The sequence below is a fragment of the Lytechinus pictus genome, chromosome 11 (genome assembly GCF_037042905.1).
Source record: "Lytechinus pictus isolate F3 Inbred chromosome 11, Lp3.0, whole genome shotgun sequence".
NCBI classification, from domain to species: Eukaryota; Metazoa; Echinodermata; class Echinoidea; order Temnopleuroida; family Toxopneustidae; genus Lytechinus; species Lytechinus pictus.
The window spans coordinates 28,504,570-28,529,930 of NC_087255.1; the positions used below are offsets into that span (position 1 = coordinate 28,504,570).

At 35.2% G+C, this 25,361-nt stretch overlaps 2 protein-coding genes across 6 annotated transcripts; both read right to left on the reverse strand.

Annotated features, from left to right (window-relative positions):
* Positions 1 to 876: 876 nt before the first annotated feature.
* Positions 877 to 13,027, reverse strand: LOC129271632 (phospholipase A2-like). 4 transcript variants are annotated; one of them, XM_064106273.1, is made up of 6 exons: positions 12,995 to 13,027; positions 11,364 to 11,519; positions 8,704 to 8,767; positions 8,223 to 8,376; positions 3,930 to 4,057; positions 877 to 2,309 (listed from the first exon to the last, which is right to left on the reverse strand). In XM_064106273.1, the coding sequence occupies exons 3-6, from the start codon at positions 8,759 to 8,761 to the stop codon at positions 2,176 to 2,178; spliced, it is 474 nt and encodes a 157-aa protein (XP_063962343.1). In that variant the 5' UTR covers positions 8,762 to 8,767; positions 11,364 to 11,519; positions 12,995 to 13,027; the 3' UTR covers positions 877 to 2,175. The 4 variants fall into 4 exon arrangements, with proteins under 4 accessions (XP_063962343.1, XP_063962344.1, XP_054764907.2 ...); XM_064106274.1 differs by lacking the exon at positions 12,995 to 13,027 and adding an exon at positions 12,911 to 12,949; XM_054908932.2 differs by lacking the exon at positions 12,995 to 13,027 and having other exon boundaries at positions 11,364 to 12,009.
* A 564-nt stretch (positions 13,028 to 13,591) lies between these two features.
* LOC129271125 (basic phospholipase A2 nigroxin A-like) lies at positions 13,592 to 22,867 on the reverse strand. Of its 2 annotated transcripts, none has more exons than XM_054908486.2 (5): positions 22,154 to 22,867; positions 20,376 to 20,457; positions 18,414 to 18,561; positions 17,796 to 17,944; positions 13,592 to 17,181 (listed from the first exon to the last, which is right to left on the reverse strand). In XM_054908486.2, the coding sequence occupies exons 2-5, from the start codon at positions 20,434 to 20,436 to the stop codon at positions 17,024 to 17,026; spliced, it is 516 nt and encodes a 171-aa protein (XP_054764461.2). In that variant the 5' UTR covers positions 20,437 to 20,457; positions 22,154 to 22,867; the 3' UTR covers positions 13,592 to 17,023. The 2 variants fall into 2 exon arrangements, with proteins under 2 accessions (XP_054764461.2, XP_063962346.1); XM_064106276.1 differs by lacking the exon at positions 22,154 to 22,867 and adding an exon at positions 21,011 to 21,286 and having other exon boundaries at positions 15,851 to 17,181.
* Between the last annotated feature and the right edge of the window lie 2,494 nt (positions 22,868 to 25,361).

Consider the following 25,361-nt stretch of genomic DNA (forward strand, 5'->3'; position numbering starts at 1 on the left):
TAAATAATTCATTATCATCATCTTCATCATTCTCATCATCTTCATCATTATCATCATCTTCATCATTCTCATCATCTTCATCATTATCATCATCTTCATCATCATCATTATCTTCATCATCATCATCATTAACTTTGTTGAACGGTTAATAGAAGTAAAAATACCCGAATGATTTGAGAGATTGTATTGTTTCATAGAAAGATATTTACCTTAATGACTTCTCTTTTCTGTGTGAGGGTACTTTGATGTGGGTGTGCATGTGTCGAGTTGAAATTCATTGCTTTTATTACAAGTTTATACTCCAAGTTGTATCGCATAAGAGTTCAATATGGATGTCTTCCTTATCACGATTCTCTTAAAAAAACTACCCCTTTTCGGGTCCTCTAATTTCCTCTTTACCCCTCTTCCCGATTAACGATGAAATTATGATTCATTAATTACGATGTAGCCTTCGTATTACCTCCTGCGATGATCCCTCTACCCACGTATAAACTACCATGTACACCCACTCCCTACCCCCCCCCTCATATCTCCCTCCCTCCCTTCCTTTACCTCTTCTTTCTTCTCTCACTGTCCCGCCTCTCTTCCTTCTCGTCATGTTTCTCCGTAAAGCTTCTTTTCATTTCTCATTTCCTCCTCCGCGTTCATAATTTCCTGGTTTTTTTCCTTTCCTATTCCACTGTATTTTCTTTCCTCAGTCCTCCCCCCCTACACTCCCCACGCACCCCCCCCCCCCTTCTCTCTCTCTCAATATTTCACACTCCTCTCTCTCTATCGCTCTCACTTTCTACTTCTCTTCTGTTCTTTCTCTCCCTCTTCCTTTCTTCAATCTCATAGGTAAATGAATAAATATCTCTCTATCACGCGACAGGAAAAAAAGTATTCGATGACTCGCATTATTCAATTACAACTTCTAATTTACAAAAGAAATAAATTTTAATCAAAAGTATTTCAAAATATGACATTAAAAAAAAAAGTATTATTTTGGCATAGCTGTCTACCAACATTAAGGCCTAGTGATTACTACAACATACTTTATTTCACTGTGTGATAAATTTTGGGGTTCTCTTCTAACAAAATCTGGTTTATCCTCTTTGATTTATAACTTTCTCATTTCGATATTATTCTGCCATTTTCACTGCTTTCTTTAATTCTTTCTATTTCATCGAAACCCGTCATTTTGCATTCATAATTGTACATTTAATAGACGCCTGTTTCAATACTTTCCGGAAGCCTTTTATTGTATGTTTTATATTTATATCCACACTTCATTTTGATTATTGTAACAGTGCCCACAGGGCTAAAATCACACAAATTAACATGTATATACAATTATGATGGTATCACTCATCCAATACTATTTTCAGGAATATTCAAAACCTTTTGGAGGGAGTTACATGAGCTTTATATTTGATTGGAATCGCAGTTCTTTTTCTGATTTCTATTTCTATTAACAGGAACCCCAAATCAAGATAAAATGATGAGACATTCTCGAAAAGATTTTAAAAATAGGAGTTTCTCTTGATTGTCGAAAATCTAATAATATATATCGATTTTTATAAATATAAAGCACACAGATTGGATGTAAATGATAGCGGCATAAGTCACATTTGTGACAAAAGTTACACAAATTACTGATGACCCTATTACTTTAAAGCTAGTTGCATAGTTAGAATGTAATTCAGTAAAAGAAAAGTATCATACCGCCCTTTCACACGGTAAAAAAAATCTTAATTTGAAAGATGATTCCAGTGAAAAGTAAGGCTAATTACGAATTTTAGCACGTGTGAAACCAAACTAGAATCACGAACGCTAATCACAATCACGAATTCAAATTCTACTTGGAGGTCAATTCCAGTTAAGTTTCACTCAAATTACAATATTTTCCGTGTGAAAGGTCCGATGATTCTAAAGACGAATTGCAATCATCATTACAATGTCTGATGATTCAAGATTCACGTGTGAAAAGGCCCATAGTTATTCCGCATGTAGCCACCGTTTTCCGTACTAATTATAAACATCAAATTGACTATAAAAAAAAATCGACATTGTCTAATTGAGGCTCTATTCAAGGCTCTATCGTATACAATGATTATTAATCTTTTCTAAAAATGGGTGATTTTTTTTTTTTAATAAGTAATTTTGAGGCATCGGTGAGTGTTTTTCGGGGTGTTTTTACTTTCCTGTAGGTACGCATGATGATTTACTCACACTCTTATGTTCTTTGTGATATTCATTAATACCAAAACAATGGGCCACTTCGGCGTCGCATTTACACAGTCTGTACTTGCAATCATCCGAGTGCGATGCTGTAATATAAAACAAGAGGAAAAATTGGATTTTGTAATAAGTGACCAGAAAATGACTCACTAATAAAACACATCAACTGATATAATAATGAAAAAATAAAACAATAATTGTCATCACATGGTCTGCTTTTCAAGTAGACTCAAGGGAGCATCATAATCATATATTTCTTAATTTTGAGTGCCTGTAGCTATAATGAAAAAGGAGGCATTATATATTTTTTGTATGACTCGTTAGGGTATCCCAAAACCTCCCGTTCATGAGAAAGGAGTCCCAGCACTGAATACTCATGACTAGAGTGGCTTAGGGGGGACTTCAGCCCCGTCCAACTTTTAAAAAATGTACAAAATCGTAAAAATTACCATCTGATTGTGTGTTGTTTTTTTTGCATGTTCAGCCCCCCCCCCCCCCCACTTTCAAAACCTTTCCCAGCCCCTGGATGAAATGGGGCTCAATTATTGGTCCCAACACATTTCTGTAGTAATGATCACCAAGTCCACAAACACTTTCCTGAGGAATTCACTTGCAGAGACGAAGAATGAAATACAAGGACTACAGAGTATTAAAATCCAAATAGATATTTCTCCCAAAAAAATCTAAAAATGCACTCTTTGCCTTTGAATGAATAATGTTATTCCCGCTTGAATGTACCCCCTCTATAGTTTTGTCTCAGAAATACTGTAACAGGTCAGGGTGCTCTCAGAGGAGAGGGGAATAGGGGGAATAGATGAAGTAAAAATAGGAAAAGGTTTATTCTTTCGAAGGTTATTCTTAATTAATCAAGAATCTCTGTAGTAAAGTTTTGGAACCCCCCCCCCTTTCATCTGTTATAAGTTATAGTACCTACTTTACAGAATAAAAAAACGTAAAAACAATTTGAAGAAATGATCCAAAATAATTTGGCGAGCCAGTATCTGAATTTCAAAAAGAAAATTACATTGCTTAAAAGGTTATCGTTTATTCGCATGTTTTACTAAAATGAATCAACATGATAACATATTTACAAAATTAGAAATTAGCTCTTTAATATTTTGAAACCTGAACGAAAGAAAATGATCAAGGAATAACAAAGCCCTGTTCATTTATATTGATGCTTGCATTCCGTAAATGTATCAAAAACAAGACATTAAAGAGGTTAAAATAGATCTTGGACCTATTAAAAACTCAATTTTTGTTGACAATCATTGCTCAAAACTCTGTTTTGTTGACGATTATGAGGTAATCCGTGAAAATGCACTTGTTTAATGAAATTATGGAAATGCAACCATCATATCTTAAAGAAACAGGGCTTAGTTATTCCTTGGTCAAGCATATATCCCATTTACACATACCTGGATGTATTTCTTGTACATTGTAGATATTTTATCGATGTCCCAAACAAAAACAAAAAAATAAATATCGGAATACTAAATAGGTTCATTATTGCGGACTAGAGGGTATTCATTTGTCTCGCAATCTACTATCGGAATACCAAGAAGTATTTTTGTTTCTATAAAACTTATCACTTTGCCACTTCCCTTTCCCTGTTACTTCTTGTGTTTATGTGATTTGCAATCATTTATTAATCCCTTGTAAATTTTGTAATTGATTTTTTTTTTTAAAGTAATAAGAATCATACTTACTGCACTTGATGAGTTTAACACCATTCTCTGTGACCTTCTCATATCCGTAACTCTGATGAAGCTTGTTACGTGGGCAGTGATTATCCCTTACCAGATTCTCATAACACTGGTTGTGCCTCATACAGCACCTACAAATAGATAAGCAATCGAGAAGTACATTCAAAAGACCGTCTAAATCCTTGACAAAATAACATGTAAAGTGAATACATATCATTTTAATCCCATGATTCATGAATATATCATTTTAATGTTATTTTTCCTCGAGCGCCATCTACGTATAAATATCATATGATATTAAACAAATTGTCGTCCCGTTCCATTCTTGAGCAGTGGCTTATTTTAAAAAAAGAGAGTACAAAAAGTGATATTTTATTTTGATTGAGTGGTCGGGGTCGGACATGCAATCAGAATAGATTTACATGTAAAACAGTATCCAATGAATTATAATTGTATATACCTTCCAAACCGTTACTGTTTTAGGGCAAGCACTTTTATTGTGGAGGTTCTTGAGTTATAGTCTATAAATATTATGAATGTGAATAGTAAAATGCCCTTTTTTTTGGGGGGGGGCTTTGGTTTCAGGTCTGCTCTGCGGCTGAGAAGGGGGGGTATTGTCCCATAATGATTCATCATGAGGAGAACTTCCACCACCACCCCTCCCCCATAAAAAGCAACAAACAGAAAAGCCCAAAAATATACATCAAGACAACAGAGGAAACCTCGGTTATACCTCGCCTGATCTTAAGATTATTAAACTATTATTCGGATGCGGCGGCTTTGAACCACCCCCCGTGCTCATGGTTTTGCAAGTCATAAATCAACAAGTTTATAAAATTTCGAAGATTTGGCGTAGGGTGAAATGATCAGTTATACTCGAGACATAATGGACTCCTGATCGACAAAGGTTATTTCTTTATTCCAGTGACATGACATCGGTCAATTTGGAGTCGGGGTTCGTTCGTTTGACAGAAGCATTCAAACCTTTCTAGATCATGACCGTACACAGCGTCGCAGCGAAATGGGGGGGGGGGGACAAGGGGGGAGTAACTGTCTCCCCCCCCCCCCGAAATTATGAACACTTACTCAGTATTTTACTCAAAATTTTCACAAAATTCACTTAAAGTATGCATTGAATCCTTCAATTTCACTTCACAAGATGTAAAATGCCCTACTGACAAGCTCGGTAACTTTGCTCCCTCGCTTTTTAGTTACTTTTCGAAAAAATTAACACGTCCTGCTCCCCCCCCCCCCCCCCCAGCAAGAAATTTCTGCATACGGCCATGGTAGATACTGCAATTTGTTGCTTTGGTGCACTGTTGGCATGAATTTATTATCGGTGAACTTGAATGGGAATGCCAGTGACCTAGCATGGCAACAAAACTGAATCTGAATACAATAAGTTCATGTGAGTATTGAATGGGTAAGCGATCACCAGAGGCATGAAAGTTCAACAAACTTTAGGTGAAAAAAAAATCAAGTGACTTCCTGTTATTGAATCCTAAAGCCCCTTTCACAATTGGTGGTGCGACTGCTTACAACCGTTGCGATTGTGTGCAACATATATTGTGACCAAGTGATCGCAAACGGTCGCACGAGCAATTGTGAAAGCCCCTTAACAAACAGCGATCAAGTAATATCATTTGTTTGAGTTCTGTCGGGAATTTCCATTTATGGTAACTTAACACGAGTGTCTGTCTGGGATACACTGACATATTTTAGAACAAACGTAAAAAAAAATAGCAATCTTAATAATCAAGAAGAAGAAAAAACTTTAGGTGAAACGTAATGCATATAGTATGGTATTGAGTGCAACAACTATCAAGGAATATCATAATTGTATCATGTTGGAATTCCATCCGACAGACGAGGAATTGTTTTAGAATAAACCTTAGGAATGGCAATCTAAATAAGGAAAAAACACTTTAGGTGAAACATAATCAAGTACATACAATATGTTATTGAGTGCAATAACTATAATTTTGTTTCCTGTTGGAAATCCCCATCTATGGAATTTATCCATCTAATAGGCGAGGAAGGATAAAGAATTGCGATTCAAATCAATAATCATCAAGAAAAAAATTATGACGCGCAGACAACATACAAAACGGGTAATTGTCGAGATTTCCATTCAGCTTCCATTGGTAAAGCGATAATTGCCGCTTTGGTCTGCTCTTTTATTGGTTTAATCTATTTTAATTCTCATTAAGTCTAATGGCCAGATGGTCTAACTTCGTCTATGATTTATTTACTTTGTCAAATGGAAATTTGGTTCAAAAGCAGTTCATTTTATCATAATGGACTAAGTGGTGATAAACCAAGTACAAGCATCAGATATGGGTACAGCCTAACTGGATAGGGACAGTCCCACCGGGGAGGGGGCACCCTACAGCACCCCCCCCCCTGAAGATGAAGTAATTCGACAAAAGCCCAGATCGTCATCAATGCAAGATTATGATATTATTATTGATCACCCATGAAAACAGGATATACACACCCCTGTATGGCGCGAACGTTATATCAAATTTAAACTTTCTACATTTTCCGGGCCATGCAGGTATGTCATTTAATATAGAGAAGGTATTTTGTTTCTCAATATTGAAAAACCGATGGTTTTTAGACACTACATGCATCATCTACCATATGGAATGCATGGTGATTGCTTTCGATGTACTCTATAAAGTCCATGGATCAGGGGTATTCATAAATAATGAATTAAAAAATACCAGCGCCTATATGACAAGAACAAAAATATGCCGTTTCTTTCCCCTACCATAATTAAGATTCAGGGGTAGCCATGTTTTTATCATCATTATCGTTATTATTCCTCATTATAGTTTCAAAGTAATCATTACCTTACTTTTGCTTTTAAAAAAACTTCGCTGTTTTATGATCTCTGAACAAAAGTGCCCCTTGCCGCCCCATCTCCTGATACGCGCGCCCCTGCCCTTATTATGTTTCAATACGTTTAAGCCTTAAGTTTGCTAAAAATCGACCTTTCTTCGGGTATAGCACGACCTTCAACTGTATGTAGTCATCATTCATGTTTGTTATAGATATCTCCATACTTAATCACACTCAACGTAACTAGTATCATTGTCCTTCTGTATTTTAAATGATATTTAATCATGATTGTAGGGTGGTGGGGAGGATGGACAGCCCCCCCAAAAAAATTTTTAAAAAAATCATGATAATAATGATAACAAATAAATATTTTCTACATATTGCCCTAAATTATTTTACCTCATCAGTGATCTTTGCTCACATATAGATATGAAAAACAATCAAATTCCAACATATCATAAAAAATAATAAATAAAAATGATAATAGTAACTAGTCAGATAAATAAATAAATGAAGTATATAAATAAGAACAAAATCTTTCAAATTTTCGTAAAGCGTCAAAGCTTCTGCGCTCTTGCGGGATGGGGAAGTACCCCCCCCCCCCCTTCCAACCCGCTCATGCGACAATTTCTGCACATACTTCTAGAGCTCAGTCCATCTCGACACATAATACCACTCAGGTACTCAACCCCTTGAAATAAATTCCTGGTTAAAATACTGTCCTTTAACATATTTATTAATCAGTTAGTTTAAGTTACGAACAATGGATTGGACTTTGACTTATCATTTGAGATTTAATTAGGGGTTGGTTTAAATCTCGACATCAAAGACTCCGTCACGTGCGTGATTAAACTGTACTAATTTCACGTAGATATAGCCTTTCTTTCGTACCTAGAAGTAAACTTATCATCACACTATATATATATATATATATATATATATATATATATATATGTATGTATAGTACGGATAAACCCTGTTCTCAACTTTTCAAATAAATATTGCATTAAAAGAATAATTTTCTTAAGAATATTTTTAAACCAATTTTCACGCTGTGGAAGGAGAAGGGGAAGAAGATTGGGTCTGTATTGTTGCTATTTGTGAGTTTCTGGTCGAACTCCGTCATCTCAAGCATCAACTTCACAATTTTCGTCACCATATCATCATCATCATCATGACCTTGGTGGTGATTATGACGAAGATGAGGATAGGAATAACGATGATGATGTTGATGATGATAATGATGATGTTGTTGTTGTTGTTGATGATGATGTTGATGATAATGATGTTGATGATAATGATGTTGATGATACTGATGATGATGATAATGATGATGATAATGATGATGATGATGATAATTATGATGATGATGATGGTGGTGATGATGGTGGTGATGATGGTGGTGATAATGATCATGATGATGATGAGACCATCCATTACCCCTATACCTACTCATCAATCTTGTCTACGGGCTCCATTCCTTCAGTAGGAAACTTTTCATTGCAGTAGCATCCATAATTTTGGAACTTTCGAGCACCGACGATCCACCCTACACTTCGAACCGTCCACGTAATCATATGTCCGATGTCCATATTACTGCTTTCCACTGAAAAGAGAAGGATTCAATTTGATAATATACTCTAAAAATAGGGTTGAGTTAAGACGTACCTTATATTGAATTACTAGGGGAAACATGCATGTTTGTTGGGTACACATTAGATTTTAAAAAATAATTTACACACCATCGAGTCATTTGTATATCACGTGTGTGGTACACAATTATTTTACGAAATTAAGCAATATTTTTAAAATACATTGATGTTTTTATATTACATCATTATGTTAGTACAATAAATGCAATAATAATAATTGTCTGATTTCCTCTATTTATTCTGAATTTCTAATCAACGAAATCTCTCGATATTTTCCTTACCTGTTGAAAGGCATGTCAATGACAGCACAACGAAGACCAATAGCCCCAATCGTTCCATTGTGATCTATAAGGGGGGGTACAAAAATATGGAAAAATATAAAAAACACATTTGGGCATTTTCACGGTAACTGACGTTACACGTCACAATTTTACACACTTTTCATTGTGTGTATGATTATCTCTAAAACAACAAATGATGGGAATTTTTTTTTTTTAATTCGTCGGTTGAAAAATCTTATGGGCGGTACCCTTGTCCCCCTCCTCCTACATTGCGTACAAATATATAGGCTGGCCGACCTATGAACAAGGAATAAAAGAAAATTACATAAATCATCAATTGCTTTCAACCTAGTTGGTAGGCTCATAGTTAAATTTGTCAACAGATGATGATAAGCTGGTTAAAATATATCGCTATTGCGTCTCTGTAATATCGAAATAGAGCTTATTAAAAGACATAGCTTTGATTATAGTTGGAAACACATGGCTGCAGAATTATAGGAGGGAAATGCGGAAGAAAAGACACATATTTTAGTTCTGATCATCAATGCTCGTATATACAGTAGATCTCGTAGGTCTAGTTTGGCTTCGTCTCAGCTCATGAAGCAGGTGGCATCTTTCCGTTTCAACTGGTTCCTATGACAACCAAAATATCATAAATTCATAACTGAGAACTGAAACGGATTAACATAAAGGCATACGTGTATAGTGTTGACTCGTTTACACTTGGCGTAATAAAAATGTCGAAGAGGCAAGAGTAAGTTCTATAATTCACAATTCGCCTTCGTCAGCCAAAAGGAAATTTATTACATATAACCACTTAAATAATGCTGTTTCATAATTTATACACGATATAGCGTTATACGTGATAAAACAGATCATTTACAAAGCGGACAATATCATGTTTTTGGATCCTTTGCTCATACATGCCCAAAGATGAGTAGCTTTTTTTCCAAATTGAATCTCTTTAGACTCTTCTCGACATTTCTCTATAGGCCTACTTATTAACGCAGAGTACTAAAATTGAGAAGTCTACATATTTCGCGCTTAATAAGTCATAATGTGATTATCATTCATTACATTCGGATAGTGTCTTTCAATAATGGATACAAGAAAAACACGAGTCATACAACAACAACAACAATAATAATACTAATAATCATAATAATGATGATAATAATGATAATAATAATAATAAAATAATAATAAATAATAATAATAATGATAATAATAATAACAATAGTAATAATGATAAAAATTATCCAATGGCATTATGAATGTCTGAATAAATGTTCCGATGTCTCATTCAGCTGCAAACCATATGAATTTTAAGTTAAAGGACAAGTCCATCCCAACAAAAAGTTTATTTGAAAAAAAGGAGAAATTCCAACAAGCAAAACACTGGAAATTTCATCAAAATCGGATGTAAAATAAGAAAGTTATGACATTTTAAAGTTTCGCTTAATTTCACAAAACAGTAATATGCACATCCTGGTCGGTATGCAAATTGGCAGACTGATGACGTCACCCACTCACTATTTCTTTTGTATTTTATTATATGAAATATTCTAATTTTCTCCTCCTTGTCAAGTGAAACAAAGTGTTATCTATCCCTGAACATTTGGAATTACCATTATTTTAGCTGTTTATGGTTAAGTTAAGTTGGTCCTTATTGTCAAATCTGTAAAAATTGAAATATTGTATTATTCAAATAATAAAAAACAAAAGAAATAGTGAGTGATGGACATCATCGACTCTCTCATTTGCATATCGCTGAGTTGTGCATTGAACTGTTTTGTGAAAAATAAGCGAAACTTGAAAATGTCATACATTTCTTATTTTACATCTGATTTCGATGAAATTTGCAGCGTTATGTTTGTTTGATTTTTCTCTATCGATTCAAATCAACAATTTTCTGGGGTGGACTTGACCTTTAACAATCTTATGTGTCCATAAACAGACGATAAGATATCATTTCTATGTTTTATCACTTCATTACAAGAACATTGAACCATCATGTTGACATACACAGTCGGTTTAGGTCATTTTAATTCGATCTCGGGAAGATCTAAAGTCTATCTATAATTAAAAAAAAAATAGATATTCTTCGTGCGTGAATATGACACGTTATCGTATCCGTGACTGCATGATGGTTTGTTTTGTGAAGATAATTTCGTTATAAATATTCATCGAACTTCTCCCCCCCCCCCCTACTCTTCTATTATATCTTTTATATTTAAGTGTACAGGCACAGGAAGTTTCAGAGTTGCAAAAAAAAAGAAACACAAACTGCATTGCGGCATACGCTTAGTCATCAAAATGCAAGGCAATTTACGTTAAACATATCTACATCATTAATCATAGTGATCCTACATATATCACAATAACATATCCGGGTTATAATGTTAAAAATATTCACACTAAAAACAAATACACGTAGGAGCTTACGTATACTGGCCAATAACCATGAGAATATGATTATAGTCATTACCTTAATGATCGGTGATCAAATTGTTAATCGTTGAAAAAAATAATTGAAATGGTAATCATCTATATCTACGGTGACGCCATTTTAGTGCTTCACTCCGCCATAAACACTCAACAACTCTCGCATATAGAAACCGAAACATACAAAAACCCGACGTCATAAGAGGTGAACTTACCAATAGCCGTTCTCCCGCAGCGCTGATGAGTTGTGTGTGGACGCAGTGAGGCAGAGACAGGACAATGGACTGCCTCAGATGAATGCAAATTGGCTCAGCTCTCCAGCTCTCTGCTCAGCTATCGATAGATTACAGTGTGACCTTCGAAGACGAACTCTAACCAGTTTCGGTTTAACAATGAAAACAGCAAATATGAAATTGTTGCTAAGTGGCTGAGTTTTCGAGTTTAGAGCAATTATCACGCCTATGGCAAATGGTGTGTCCAGGAGGAAATGTTGGCGAGGGCGAGGGGGTGCGTTTTCTATTTATTCATTTCCCTACAAAAATGACCCCCAAATTAAGAAAAATAATAGTAGTAATAATAAATAATAATCAAACTTCAGCAATGTATGCCAACATGTCCATGGGCTGACACTTCTCTTTGCATGATGCTAATGAATTAACGCTGGACCAAAATAAGGGGACACATGGCCCTTACCCCATTCTACGCCGGTTTGTCGATGACAATTAAAAGAACACTCTAAAAATAGAAATGGAATGAATGCCATCTGCTGGTCGAGATAAGCAGGACAATGTTGTGGGGCCTTTTGTAGAATGGGCATATATAGGTCGAGTTTTTTTTTCAATTCTGCGCGGAGGGCCCAATTGTTTGTAGATTTAAAGGAGCTCATTTTAATCTTTTTTCCAGTTTTTTTTTTTTTGATGTGGCAATAATTGCTTCTACGATGGTGACCTTTGCTCGACATAATTGTTGTGTACACCACTGGACCCCACTAGTCAACACTTGATCCGTCTCACTGAGGTGGGTTATGTACCCCCATCCCTGGCCCCCTCCCTTTCCATTCGGCACACCGAATGCGACAATGTCACATTCCGCCCCTATATACAAACACACAAAATATTTTTTCAGGATATTGGGTGCATGCATATGAGGTTGAAAGTTATTATACTACTAGGGTTATCCCCAGTGGCGAAAGGAGTCAAAAATTTAATTTGAGGGGGCTAGATATGTATCACGTAAAATATATAAGAAGTTGCGAGCAAGCGAAGTGAGCGAGCAAAAATTTCAACATTTTGTTACGAAAATCCAATTTTGTGACAGATTTTGACATATTCAGAAAATAATATCATTTATTTCACCTCTTTTTTCCTTTTCTTTCCATTTCTCCTTTTTTTTCTTGGTCGTGAACCCCCCCCCCCCCCCAGTTCGTATTCCGTGGATATAGCATGAACAATAAAACAATTATTGATTTTGAGGTCATTTTTCCGTTGGCCTACATACACTATCAAAGGTCATGGAAGCCTATTTATCATGATAGAAGAGCATTTGGATAGATTAAATGTCTTGCGCATAATGCTATCGACTCATAGATTGTTTTATATCCCGGGGGCACTTCCATTGACGAGTGGATACCATGCGCGACAATAGGGTCTCGAAAAGCACCCTAAACACGGGCCTAAACAAGTATTTTCCATATTCTGAAAATGCACCCCTTAACAAGTATTGGCGTGTGAAACCCTACTCTTTATTGGAAACAAAACGGTACCCTTGACAAGTATTTCCTGCATTGAACCTCTAAACAAGTACAGCGATATTTTTATTATGTCACGAACGTCGGTTTTACCTTTACCTATACATCATTGGGTGAAACCATGGACATAGTAAAGTCATGGACCTACTAGTACTAGTAGGTCCATGGTAAACTAAGTCAATGCTAAACATCTCGGATACATAGGTCCATGGCTACCTGTGCCTGTCAGATAAAGGGATCATACGATAACCTATACTGTCAGATAATATTCTTATCATTTTGAGCAGACGATGCCCTCTTCACAACCCTACTGTTCAAATATACTTCAGAACTATTGTCAATTCATTAGAAGATAACTAGTATTTGATAGACGACATCGGGATGTCATATGATAAATCATCAACAACTCCACGATGAAAGTTTATTGACCTCAGTGAAAGTTTCTTCACACCGGTAGCCCGTCCAAGGGATGTTCACCTGTTTTGCAAGTGATCAGAAAAAAGAAAAGTTTGATGGAAGGGGTTATCAAACATTAACTCTAATTTGTAGGCCTATTCAAATTGTTGCATTAACTAAATTCTCATTACCACAATAATGAAAACAAAACTGTTGTATTTCATTTGTATATAACATTTCTATAAGATAATGATTAACAACTAATCTAACATTATTTATTGATATACACCCAGCAAGGTGTAGGAGTTTTTAAATATATATATAATATATTTGTATGGTTTATTGAAACAAAAAGTCATATTCAAGGTAAAATCACAATATTCACAACTTATTATGACAGATCAGAGTTATTGTGACAGAAAAGGGCAATAACAATAACAAAACCTTAGCAAACAAAATAACAAAACAATAAAGGTGTACAAAATAGTCTTAAAGGTGTGGTTAAACATTGGGAAGAAAAAAAATAAGCCTACATGTGGCGGTTTTTCCTTCTCTGTCTCCTTTCCTTCTCTTTCTTTAACAATATTGAAATCATAGGGGGTGGTCATCCCTGCCCCCACCTGTAGCACCATCTTTGTTTAGAAGAGTGTTGAGAATGAATCCCCTTCAAGAGAAAAGTCAATAAATCTTTTTGTAAAATTTCCCTGGATTTAAACAGATATAAATCACTTTTATTTCACATTACTGACATGACTAATAAACATGTCGGCAGAAGAGAACAATCCATTACGAATTGTTTACTATACACTCATATGAAACGAAGACACCGATAATGTTGATATAATCTCAAAGTGGAATTCACTCTAACCCTTGACGTTTTTAAGTTTATTTCGGTTGGCATTTCACGTCTGACATATTCCCCTCTGAACCCTTTAATGCATATTTTCCTACACTCGTCTGACATATATATGATATAGGCTTACAACTAATATTTGTACTATATAATCCTCTTAACAGGAAACAGTCGGTTATTCTGTGCAGTAGCCAAAGGATAAAACAAAATTGAGGGGGGCTAGATATGGCGTATAAATAAATTAATATGAATGTGGCGTATGGGGTAAAATTCATTTAAAATTTGTGAGCGAGCAAAATTTTTGACAATTTCATCACAGATATCATATTTTGTGATAGGTTTTGATATAGTTTTCAGAAAATAATATCGCATTTCACCCTTTTCTCTTTCCTTTTTTTTTTCTTTGTCGTGAAAAATTGGGGGCAGGCCCCCCCCCCCCATCTGTACGCCACTGATTCGGTGTACCGTGCTTTTTTACCACTGTTTCTTTTTTCTAATGAAAAGGATGGAATTCACATTCAAAACACATTATCAGTCACGCATTGGGCCGAAGGACAACAAACAAGACACATATAGAAAGAACGAAGGACTATACTAGCTTATTGATATTTCTGTGGATCAGGGACAGTGGCAGCATCAGGATGCTTAAAATAGGGGGAGGGGCAAGTAGGAGTAAAGAAAATTTTGGGAGCAATAGCGGGCAAGAAATTTTGACATACATTTTTTTCTTCAGTTTTCCAAAGTTCTGGGGGCAACTTGGGAAGCAACGCTCCTGACTGGTGTGAAAGTCACATCGATAATTAGAAACAAAGATACAATAGGAATCCATGTAATGCATATACTTTTTGATGAAACAAAGAAAAATAAGTTTAATTTGAAATGAAATCATGAAACAATATATACACTCAGAAAAACCATGGTTAAAATATAAGATATAAATGACGCTCTCAACAATCATAAAAATATACATATATGATAGTGCTCGTAATAACGGTGATATGATGGTGACAAATAAATAATGATATCATTTAATAGTATTGATAACAATAATGAAAGTAATAATAATAACAACAAAATCATGATAATAATAATAATAATGATTATCATTTAAAAACAAAGATGATGATAATAATATGACAATAAATGTTCCTATTTCGTATGATAGTGAATTCCGTACAAACTAATACATTTCACGACTAAAATGTATATCCATCTAACGAATAACTGTGCAAATTTTTCCATGAACATAATCTTAAAATAACCGAGAATATCCGATCAGTGTAATAGGCTGAGTAGCTATTTGAACTACTATTTGAAATTGCTATAATAATTTAAAAAAATCGATTAGACCAGTTCAATGTATGAATACATAATTAATTATGGGGTGTCGCCATAATGAAGGGCAGAAGAACCGACCCCTAGGTTTTTAAAACTTCAATATTAAAGATAGAAAAGGGTGAGCTGTGACCTTTTTTTCATTGAGAAGAAATGACCAAATTCCACCCTCTTGTCCCCATCCCATATCAAACTATACCCTTACACTGAACCTTGCATAATCATAAAAATAATGGCGATTTTGTTTTTAATCAGTAACTATCAATAATTTTAATATCAAGCTCTTGATTAAGAATAATCTCTACGAACTGTTTTATTGCAGTAAAGGGTTCAGTTTCACTCTGCATACAACTACAACTCGAATGTTTGGCTTATTTTCAATTGGTTTAATGCCATTTTGTCCAATTACCAACTCGTCTACGATCATTCGGTCTACCATCAGTTCGTCCACTATCCACATGGTCTGTTATTCATCCACTCATCATTTCGTTTAATAATAAGTTGGTCCGTCCAATAACATTTGGTCTAATTGGACTAAGTGTTAATTGGGCGAGATGAATGAAAATAAAAATGGGTTTCAGACCAACTATATAGTTATGATACGAAATGGTCACAGACGAACTGGTGATTAGGCGAAGTGATTATTGGACCAAATTGTTATTAGACCTAATGGTTGTTATACGAAATGTTGATGAAAGGAATTTCAATAAGACTAAATGAATATAAACCACGTGATGAGTGGACGAGTTGGCAATAGACGAATTGGTAATTTATTGAATGTTATACAGTTACACCAACGAAATCTACTTCAACCGATCGACAGTATGTGTTGGTAACAATTTAATAGCTTTGATCGGTCTGGAGTCGGTTTCATTTGTGTGACTAATGCATAAAGCACACAGTGTCAGTTTCAAGAAGATGTAAGTACTTCAAACATCAGTTTTACTGATTTGAGTTCTTGCGTAAGTAGAGGTATAATACAAAAATATTTCATATCTTTAAATGAAATATAGAGTACTGTATATAGCATCTTTAAAGTCATCATATTGTATTCATATACTCTTGTGAGGTAAATATATTTATTCAATTTACAGCAAATTATAAGAGATCATAACTGAAATAAAATAAAAACGATGAGATAGCAGATAATTCATGTTCTCTTTGAACTCAAAATACAAGATCCCGCTTTATCATCTGTTTGATTTTGTTTTATCCATGCTAATAAAATCTCAATAGCAGTTACTTTGAGTTGTACTATATTGTTTTTATGTTAGTCTCTTCGTCATTTCCAATGTTTTCTGCTTTCGCCTCAGAGGTTTGAAACAATTTGCCTTGGTGTTTAAGTAATCGGACGAAGCCAGGAAATATTTCAGAAATAAAAAGGTAACAAATTGAAATCTAACTACGCTAATGAAAAAAAAAATCGTTTATCGCGTTGTATTCAGGGCCGGCCTCGGTCTCGAGACCGGACTCAAGGACGATTGTATGACCCCGGCCTCGGACGTCTAGTCCTTGGTCTTAGCCTTGGTCCCGGCCTTTGGTCCTTACGGGCAGACTGTCATCGGGCTCGGCTTGACATCACATGTTCTTCTGTTATATTTCTTATTATCCTTGTCGTAATAGCTGTCAGTCTTTGCAAAGCATTCTGCTAGTGCCTTGTCGCATTTACATACCCCCTCTGAACACTTATCCGAACTGGAACCTATAGGGGAAAAAGAATGAAGATCAAGGTGATGGTGAAGGTGAAGGTGCACTGTAAAAAATGAAGTGCTAATTTAGCACTTACAGTGCTTGTATAGTGACCCCGGGATAGTGACTGCACTACGAGTGCTGATTTTCTAGTTCAATTTAAAACTAGAAAATCAGCACTCGTAGTGCAGTCACTATACAAGCACTGTAAGTGCTAAATTAGCACTTCATTTTTTTACAGTGTGTCAGGAAGATGATGATTATGATGATGATGATGATTATAGTGGTTGTGGTAGTAGTGGTGTGGCCGTAATGATGATGATGATGCAGGCTTGCATTTGATAGAACATGTAGCATGTTATATCATTTAAATATAGCCTACTCTTCAGACGAAAAGGAATAAAAAAATAGGATTCAAGTCATGATAGTAATGTCGAAGTATGGCATGCAATGTCATTGAAAATAATAATCAGTCTGGATGCAGTTTCGTTGGAGTGCCTGCGACATTATTCTCAGACTATTTTCTTCATTACGGGATTTCTTACTAATCAGAGAAAGAAAATAATAATTTAAAAAATGGAATGGAATATGAAAAAGCCAGCCAGGGGAAAAAATAAAAATACCTACCACACTGTATAGTATGCTTTCCATCGGCACTAGTCCTGGTGTACTTGTATGCCTTGCTGACCCCTGATTCGTCTTTTTTACAAGCTGCTCTTTCCCCATCTTTGGATGCATGTAAGTCATCATAACATTTATCGTGTACTTGACAACAGCTGAAACAAACAAGCAAATATTACATACATGTACCATTGTTATTACTGTTTTTCTTGTTTTTGCTGTTATAATGATGATTACTATAATGTCCTGACTAATCATCATAATTGTTATGATTATTATTAGTAGTATAGACATAAAGTACGTAGTGGTAGTAGTAGCAGCAGCAGCAGCAGCAGCAGCAGTAGTAGTAGTAGTAGTAGTAGTAGTAGTAGTAGTAGTAGTAGTAGTGGAAGTAATAGTTATAGGAGCAGCAGTAGTAGCTCTTGTTGTTGTAAAAAGAAAGAGTAGTGCTTCTAGTAGTAGTGGTAGTTATCATTATTATTATTATCATTATTATTGTATTATTATTATTATTATTATTGTTTTGTTATTATTATTATTATCATCATTTTAATTACCATTTTATGATCTTCATTATTATTTCATGATTTAAAAAAATGAATGTATCACTGTCGTTCGACTTACCAATCAACCTTGTCGACCGGGAAACCGGAACCACCGAGTCCACAGAAGCAACCATATCCATTGTATTGATTGAAGACTTCAAAAATAGAATGCATATTTTCATTTTCCCATTCAATCAACGTCCCCAAGCCGAACACGTCACTTTTAACTAGAAAAGAAAAAGAAAAGAAAATAATATGTAATGCACCATTTTTTTAAATTTTTATCGCGTTGATATTCTTTTTTTTCGGATGTAAGATAAGAAAGTAATTTTAGAAGTTCTCACCTCCATATCGGGAGTTTATTTTCTCAACATTACAATACTACATCTTTTTGATGACAATCAAATTCGTAATGTCCTACAACACGAAATGTAAAAGGAAAGTATATTTTGAACGGTCTTATCTATACATTATTCATGTAGTTTGCGAAGTTTTCTTACTTTAAAAATTGTTTAGATATTTGTTAAACCACAAGTCGCATTTTTTTTAATAAACAAAGATTTAAATAAAATTGATATAGATAAAAAGCATACTTCTACATGTATATACACCAAGTGACCAAACATGATACCATGGTGTCATGTTTGGTCACTTGGTGTATATACATGTAGAACAGGAAATTGATATAGCTCTATGGTCCAACCATAAGCTTCAACAACTCAACAGTTGTAACACATATAAGAAACACAGGTGTTTCAAAATGACATGGTCATGTTTTGCTACATGTCATCATGATAGTATAAATTCACTTAGGGTTTCATATTGTCAGCATATACCTATTTTGTTGCATACTATTTTTGTATAATATCTTTAACCTCATACGAAGTTAAATCTTAGATTTCTTATCCAAGAAAGTTTTTTTTTCAATTTCCGCGTGGGTTATATAACGCGAAGAATATGATACGAAATGAAGTATTGTTTCTAATATTATAATAGTGTTTTCTTGGTTGATTGCCAATCAATACACGGTAAACCATCTTTGTTCAGTCTGGGGATAAGTAAACCTGTGTGTGTCCATCCAGCTGTCAGCAATTGTATGCTTATGTGATATTTGATAGCTATTTTGTTAATAAGCTGCATCCACAGATGGATGGATGAATGGATGGATAGCTGGATGGATGGACAGATGGATAGATGGATGGATGAATAGAAAGATGGATGGATGAATAGCTAGCTAGATAGATAGATATAGATAGATAGATAGATAGATAGATAGATAGATAGATAGATAGATAGATACAGTGGCGTAATGAGCCCAAAAAATGGTGGGGGCTCGATCTTGCGTATCGCGTAATTTTTTTTTGAGGGGGGGGTCAAGAGCCCCCAAGCCCCCATCGATAGACGATAGATAGAGTGTAACTAATGACTAATTGTTCATTATCAAGGCAGGCTTTCACCTTACTTCTCTTATTTTCACTGCTTTACCTTTTACATTTTGTAATTGCATTTTCAAGTGATACTTAACGCTTAAAAGTCGAGGAGGTATATTTCTTTTAAAAAGTCCTTAACTTAAGGAAAAAGTACACAGTAAAAATTAAAAAAAAAAAGTTGTATAATTTCCTTTTAATCTGGTTTTCTACAGAACTGTCTATTGTTCTTAGAGAGTTTAAAGAAGAGCGTTAAAATAAATATATATTTTTTTGGGGAAATTCCTGATCGGTATATAATAGCAATCCAGTTTTAAGTGTGTTAACACTGTAATGAGTGTTGTATTTAAGAACGATTACATGACGAGGTAAATCGATATTAGTACAAGCCATTTCAGTCGTGTTTAAGTTGTTTTCTATCTTAAATAAGCTGTATGAATTATCTAAATCTAAATTTATAAAGAAGTAATTGAACTATAGTATAATAGAAGACAAAGATAATGACACCACATCTTATGTAACGAAGATGGTTAATGCAGACAGAGTTTTATCAAATTGTATCGAGACAAGATTGGCAAATTCAATCGAACTGAAATTGAGAGAAAGATGCTCACCGAGTGACACGGAGACGGACAGAAGAAAGACGATGCTTAAAATTACACCCGACTTATCCATTTTCCTTTCTGGTCTAGATACCTGTTAGAAAGACAAAATGAACAATTTAGATTATACTAATTGTTATTTATTTATTTATTGATATATTCATATTCCACAATCATCAAAGTCCATTTCGTAATAAATCATTTTTACAATGAAAAAATGGATTGAAACGTAGCAATGAAAAAAAAAAAGTGGAGGGGCCTACTAAAAAGCAAAGCTTGTAAAATGTAGACCCCCCTATCAAAATTTTATACAAGGGTAATATGATATTAAGTAGAGTAAAATAATCAGCAAAATTCTATAAAATTAGATAGATATAAAACACTGTAACACAAATGTATATACACTATATACAAAATTAAATATTGACTTTAAAATAATCAATACTACCGTGGATAAGTATGAAGTTCACAAAATATTTCATTGAATCAATAAGAATTCAGAAGAAATTTTTTGATGAGTAATTTAAATCGGTTAAGATTAGCTGCCTCTTTTATTACTCTGTCCAGAGAATTCCAGAGTTTTGGTCCTGTAGTTGAAATAATAATCAATGATGATAATAAAGTAAAACTCTTCAAATATGACGTACATTCTCTCTATAGATGGCGTGTTAGGCTAGTGTTAACCATAAATGATGACTCCCAAGTCTCAACTAATACGTTCGAAACAATGCCGTAGCTTGATGTGAATTAGGGCACTCCTCTATCAAGGCCTCAAACTCAAAGGGAATAATCATAAGCCTTTGAAAGGTGTAGTCCGAACACTTGGAAATGAACCTAGAGAATAATGTTTCTTTCTTATTAATGTCAACCCTTCGGACTTATGAATAAGGAGTCTGCAGGAACAGACAACTAAATGAAATATTACAAAGGACAGGTCTGGAACATCGAGTAGTAAACAAAGAAACTAGACGAACTAATGATGGGGAGAAGATTTTGACTGAGTCTATAGTTTGTGACTATAGATGATGTTTTTTTTTATCAGGCTAAGGTATTGTAAAATCGTTTTGTTTATATAATTGGTCTATATAGTGATATATAATTTAACCTACCAGATTATATTTGAATGAACAGTTTACTCTTCTATTAAGATAGCAATTATGTAATAAAAACAACAATATTGTTAATGATGATGATGATAATGATAATTATAATAATGTCAACACCAACAAAAGACAACGACAACAATAATAACACTATATTATTTAAAAAAAATAATGATTATTATAACAAACTTTTCTTATCATTAATATGAGCGACAAAAACCCAATATATCGCAAAATCTGCATATAATTTATCTTCAAAAAGAAGATAAGATTCTTCGTCCATTTTATCAATATTTTGGCATTTTATTGAGTAGATCCTAGACATGTAAATTGTCTGTATTGGAAAACGCCGCATAAAATCATTAAACATGCACGCATACCAATCAGTTTGCCTTTAGCCTTTAACGTGTATATACAGACATCCTTTCGAAGAATCTCGATTAGATGTATGATACAGAAACAATAAAAAATTTTATTACATGGTTATGAATAAACAAGAAACTGGAACAAATTATGAAAATGTAAATGCCATGAAAGCAAACTAGCAAGGAGTAGGCAACATCCAATATTCATTTTTGTTCAACCATTGCATATACACCGGCCTGATAACTAGGAAGAATGCCTGCATGCACTGATTTCGAAATATAGTCGGGAAAAATACACATAGGAAAACAAAATGCATCATACCTTATGTGTTTATCGAATCGGAGTTGTAGATGAAATACCAAAGCAATCTTTTTGAGTGAATGGTTGATGAATCTCGAACAGGTCTTCTCAGTGCGACGCCATTTTGCTTGTTGGTAATTCATTCATGACGCCATTTTTAGTTGTATTGAAAGGACGTCGGACAGTTTCGGCTGTATATATATCCCCGTTTGGCTTCGGAGCTTGTATTGATTGTGTTTATTGATCGTGTGTTATGGAATATCGGTGAAGTTCGTCATAAAGCGATTGTGTTTGATCATGGTCTCTCGCGCTGCACCGAAACGAGTACTTTATTCCATAAATCATATATCCTGGTGTGTGGTTACTTTATTTGTAAGTAAAAAAAGGAAGGTATCGATCGGATTTCAGTATCGATAGTGCCAGAAAGAGAAGAGATAATACAATGAAAAAGCGAGAGAGAATGAAAGAGAGATAATGGGGGCCTCGTAGAATGGCATGGAGATAGGAGGAAGTGGAGAAAAGGATTGGTTCGAAAGAGAAGGGGTTAACAGAAAGAAAAGGAAATCAGAGAAATAAAGGAAATGATATAGAAATGTACGAGTGTTAATAGAGGAAAATTATGAGAAGGAGTCAGAGAGCGAGAAAGAATAGATGAGAGAGCCTAGGAAGAGAAGAGGAGAAGAGATAGATGAACAGAGAGAGAAGAATATTAAGGGAGAGAGAAAAAGAAAGAGAGAAGGAGAGGGGAGGGGAAAAAGAGAAGAAAGGAGCTGTGTTGAGGAGGAGAACGACCTTGGTTAATTTTAATGCGAATTAATAGAATGAAAACCAGCATATTTTACGCAGTCAAGTGTATGGGTCAAGTGTAATTCCCACTTCACTGTCAAGCTTAGGAAACAAACTCCATGTGAGCATTTCATAAAACAAATCATCGATAAGCAACTGCAATACTTGCTCCTGATTGGCTCAGAGAAAATTTGTCAGTTAAAATCATTGGCAATTAAGCATGGGCGGAAATCTGTCCCCCAAGGTAGGGGGAACCAGGGGCTGGAAAATTCGGCAAGCCCCCCCCCCCTCCCCCCAAAAAAAAGACAAAAAATAGTAGGGGGACATTTGATATTGTGTCCCCCTACTATTTTTGGTAGGGGGACGCGTCCCCCTGGGATTTCCGCCCATGCTGGCAAGATGTTCCATAAAACACTCCCTGTGTTTAACTTTGCATTATCTGATTACTCCTGAAATATATAGGACCTACCTGCATCACGCACTCATTCATTCATGTATGATTATGCCAATCTATAATTATATTCATATCTTTATTCACTGATTATTAACATAACTTCAACACATCCGCTCCATAAATAATAATAATAACTTCTTCTTCGTCTTCTTTTTTTTTTGATTCAGTAATAAGAGACACACACAATACAATGAAGATGGTATCTTTGCCCTAGTGTCATCTGCCTTCCATTATGTATCCCCGCCCCTCTCTCTTCCACCCCCCCTCTCTCTCTCCCTCTCTTCTCTGTCGGTCTGCCCCCTATCTCCCCATCCTCTTGCTCTCCCCAGCCTCCTTCTATATACCTGTATTTCTCATGTGTTGTATTAATCTACTCAATATTTATTTTATTTTGTATATTTTACTCAACATTGCAAATTTTTCAAATCTGCGTGCATGAAGACAAAAAAAATCACTCTGAATCTGAACCACTTTCTCATTCTTCTTCTCCCTATGCACTCCCATCCCTTTCCTAATTCCCGTTCTCTCACTTTTCAACTCTCCTGTCTTTCTCGCATCTACCCCCCCCCCCCCACCAATCCACACTCCACCTGTAAATAGTCGGGTGATAGTTGAGGAGGAGAACGACCTTGGTTAATTTTAATGCGAATGAATAGAATGAAAACCAGCATATTTTACGTAGTCAAGTGTATGGGTCAAGTGTAATTCCCACTTCACTGTCAAGCTTAGGAAACAAACTCCATGTGAGCATTTCATAAAACAAATCATCGATAAGGAACTGCCATACTTGTTCCTGATTGGCTCAGAGAAAATTTGTCAGCTAAAATCATTGGCAATTAAGCATGGGTTGAAATCTGTCCCCCAAGATAGGGGGACCAGGGGCTGGAAAATTCGGCAAGCCCCCCCCCCCCTAAAAAAAAAAAAAAAAAAAGTTTTTTACCCAAAATGTAAGGTCATTTAGTAAAAAATACAGGTATTATTTCGGTTTTGAATAATGTTTTTTCTCCATCATAAAAGACCAAAACTAGTAGGGGGACATTTATTGTGCCCCCCTACTATTTTTGGTAGGGGGACGCGTCCCCCCTGGGATTTCCGCCCCATGCTGGCAAGATGTTCCATAAAACACGCCTTGTGTTTAACTTTGCATTATCTGATTACTCCTGAAATATATAGGACCTACCTGCATCACGCACTCATTCATTCATGTATGATTATGCCAATCTATAATTATATTCATATCTTTATTCACTGATTATTAACATAACTTCAACACATCCGCTCCATAAATAATAATAATAACTTCTTCTTCGTCTTCTTTTTTTTTTGATTCAGTAATAAGAGACACACACAATACAATGAAGATGGTATCTTTGCCCTAGTGTCATCTGCCTTCCATTATGTATCCCCGCCCCTCTCTCTTCCAACCCCCCCTCTCTCTCTCTCTCCCTCTTTCTTTCTCTCTCCCTCTCTTCTCTGTCGGTCTGCCCCCTATCTCCCCATCCTCTTGCTCTCCCCAGCCTCCTTCTATATACCTATATTTTTCATGTGTTGTAATCTACTCAATATTTATTTTATCTTGTATATTTTACTCAACATTGCAAATTTTTCAAATCTGCATGCATGAAGACAAAAGAAATCACTCTGAATCTGAACCACTTTCTCATTCTTCTTCTCCCTATGCACTCCCATCCCTTTCCTAATTCCCGTTCTCTCACTTTTCAACTCTCCTGTCTTTCTCACATCTACCCCCCCCCCCCCATCCACACTCCACATGTAAATAGTCGGGTGATAGTTGAGGAGGAGAACGACCTTGGTTAATTTTAATGCGAATTAATAGAATGAAAACCAGCATATTTTACGCAGTCAAGTGTATGGGTCAAGTGTAATTCCAACTTCACTGTCAAGCTTAGGAAACAAACTCCATGTGAGCATTTCATAAAAGAAATTATCGATAAGCAACTGCAATACTTGCTCCTGATTGGCTCAGAG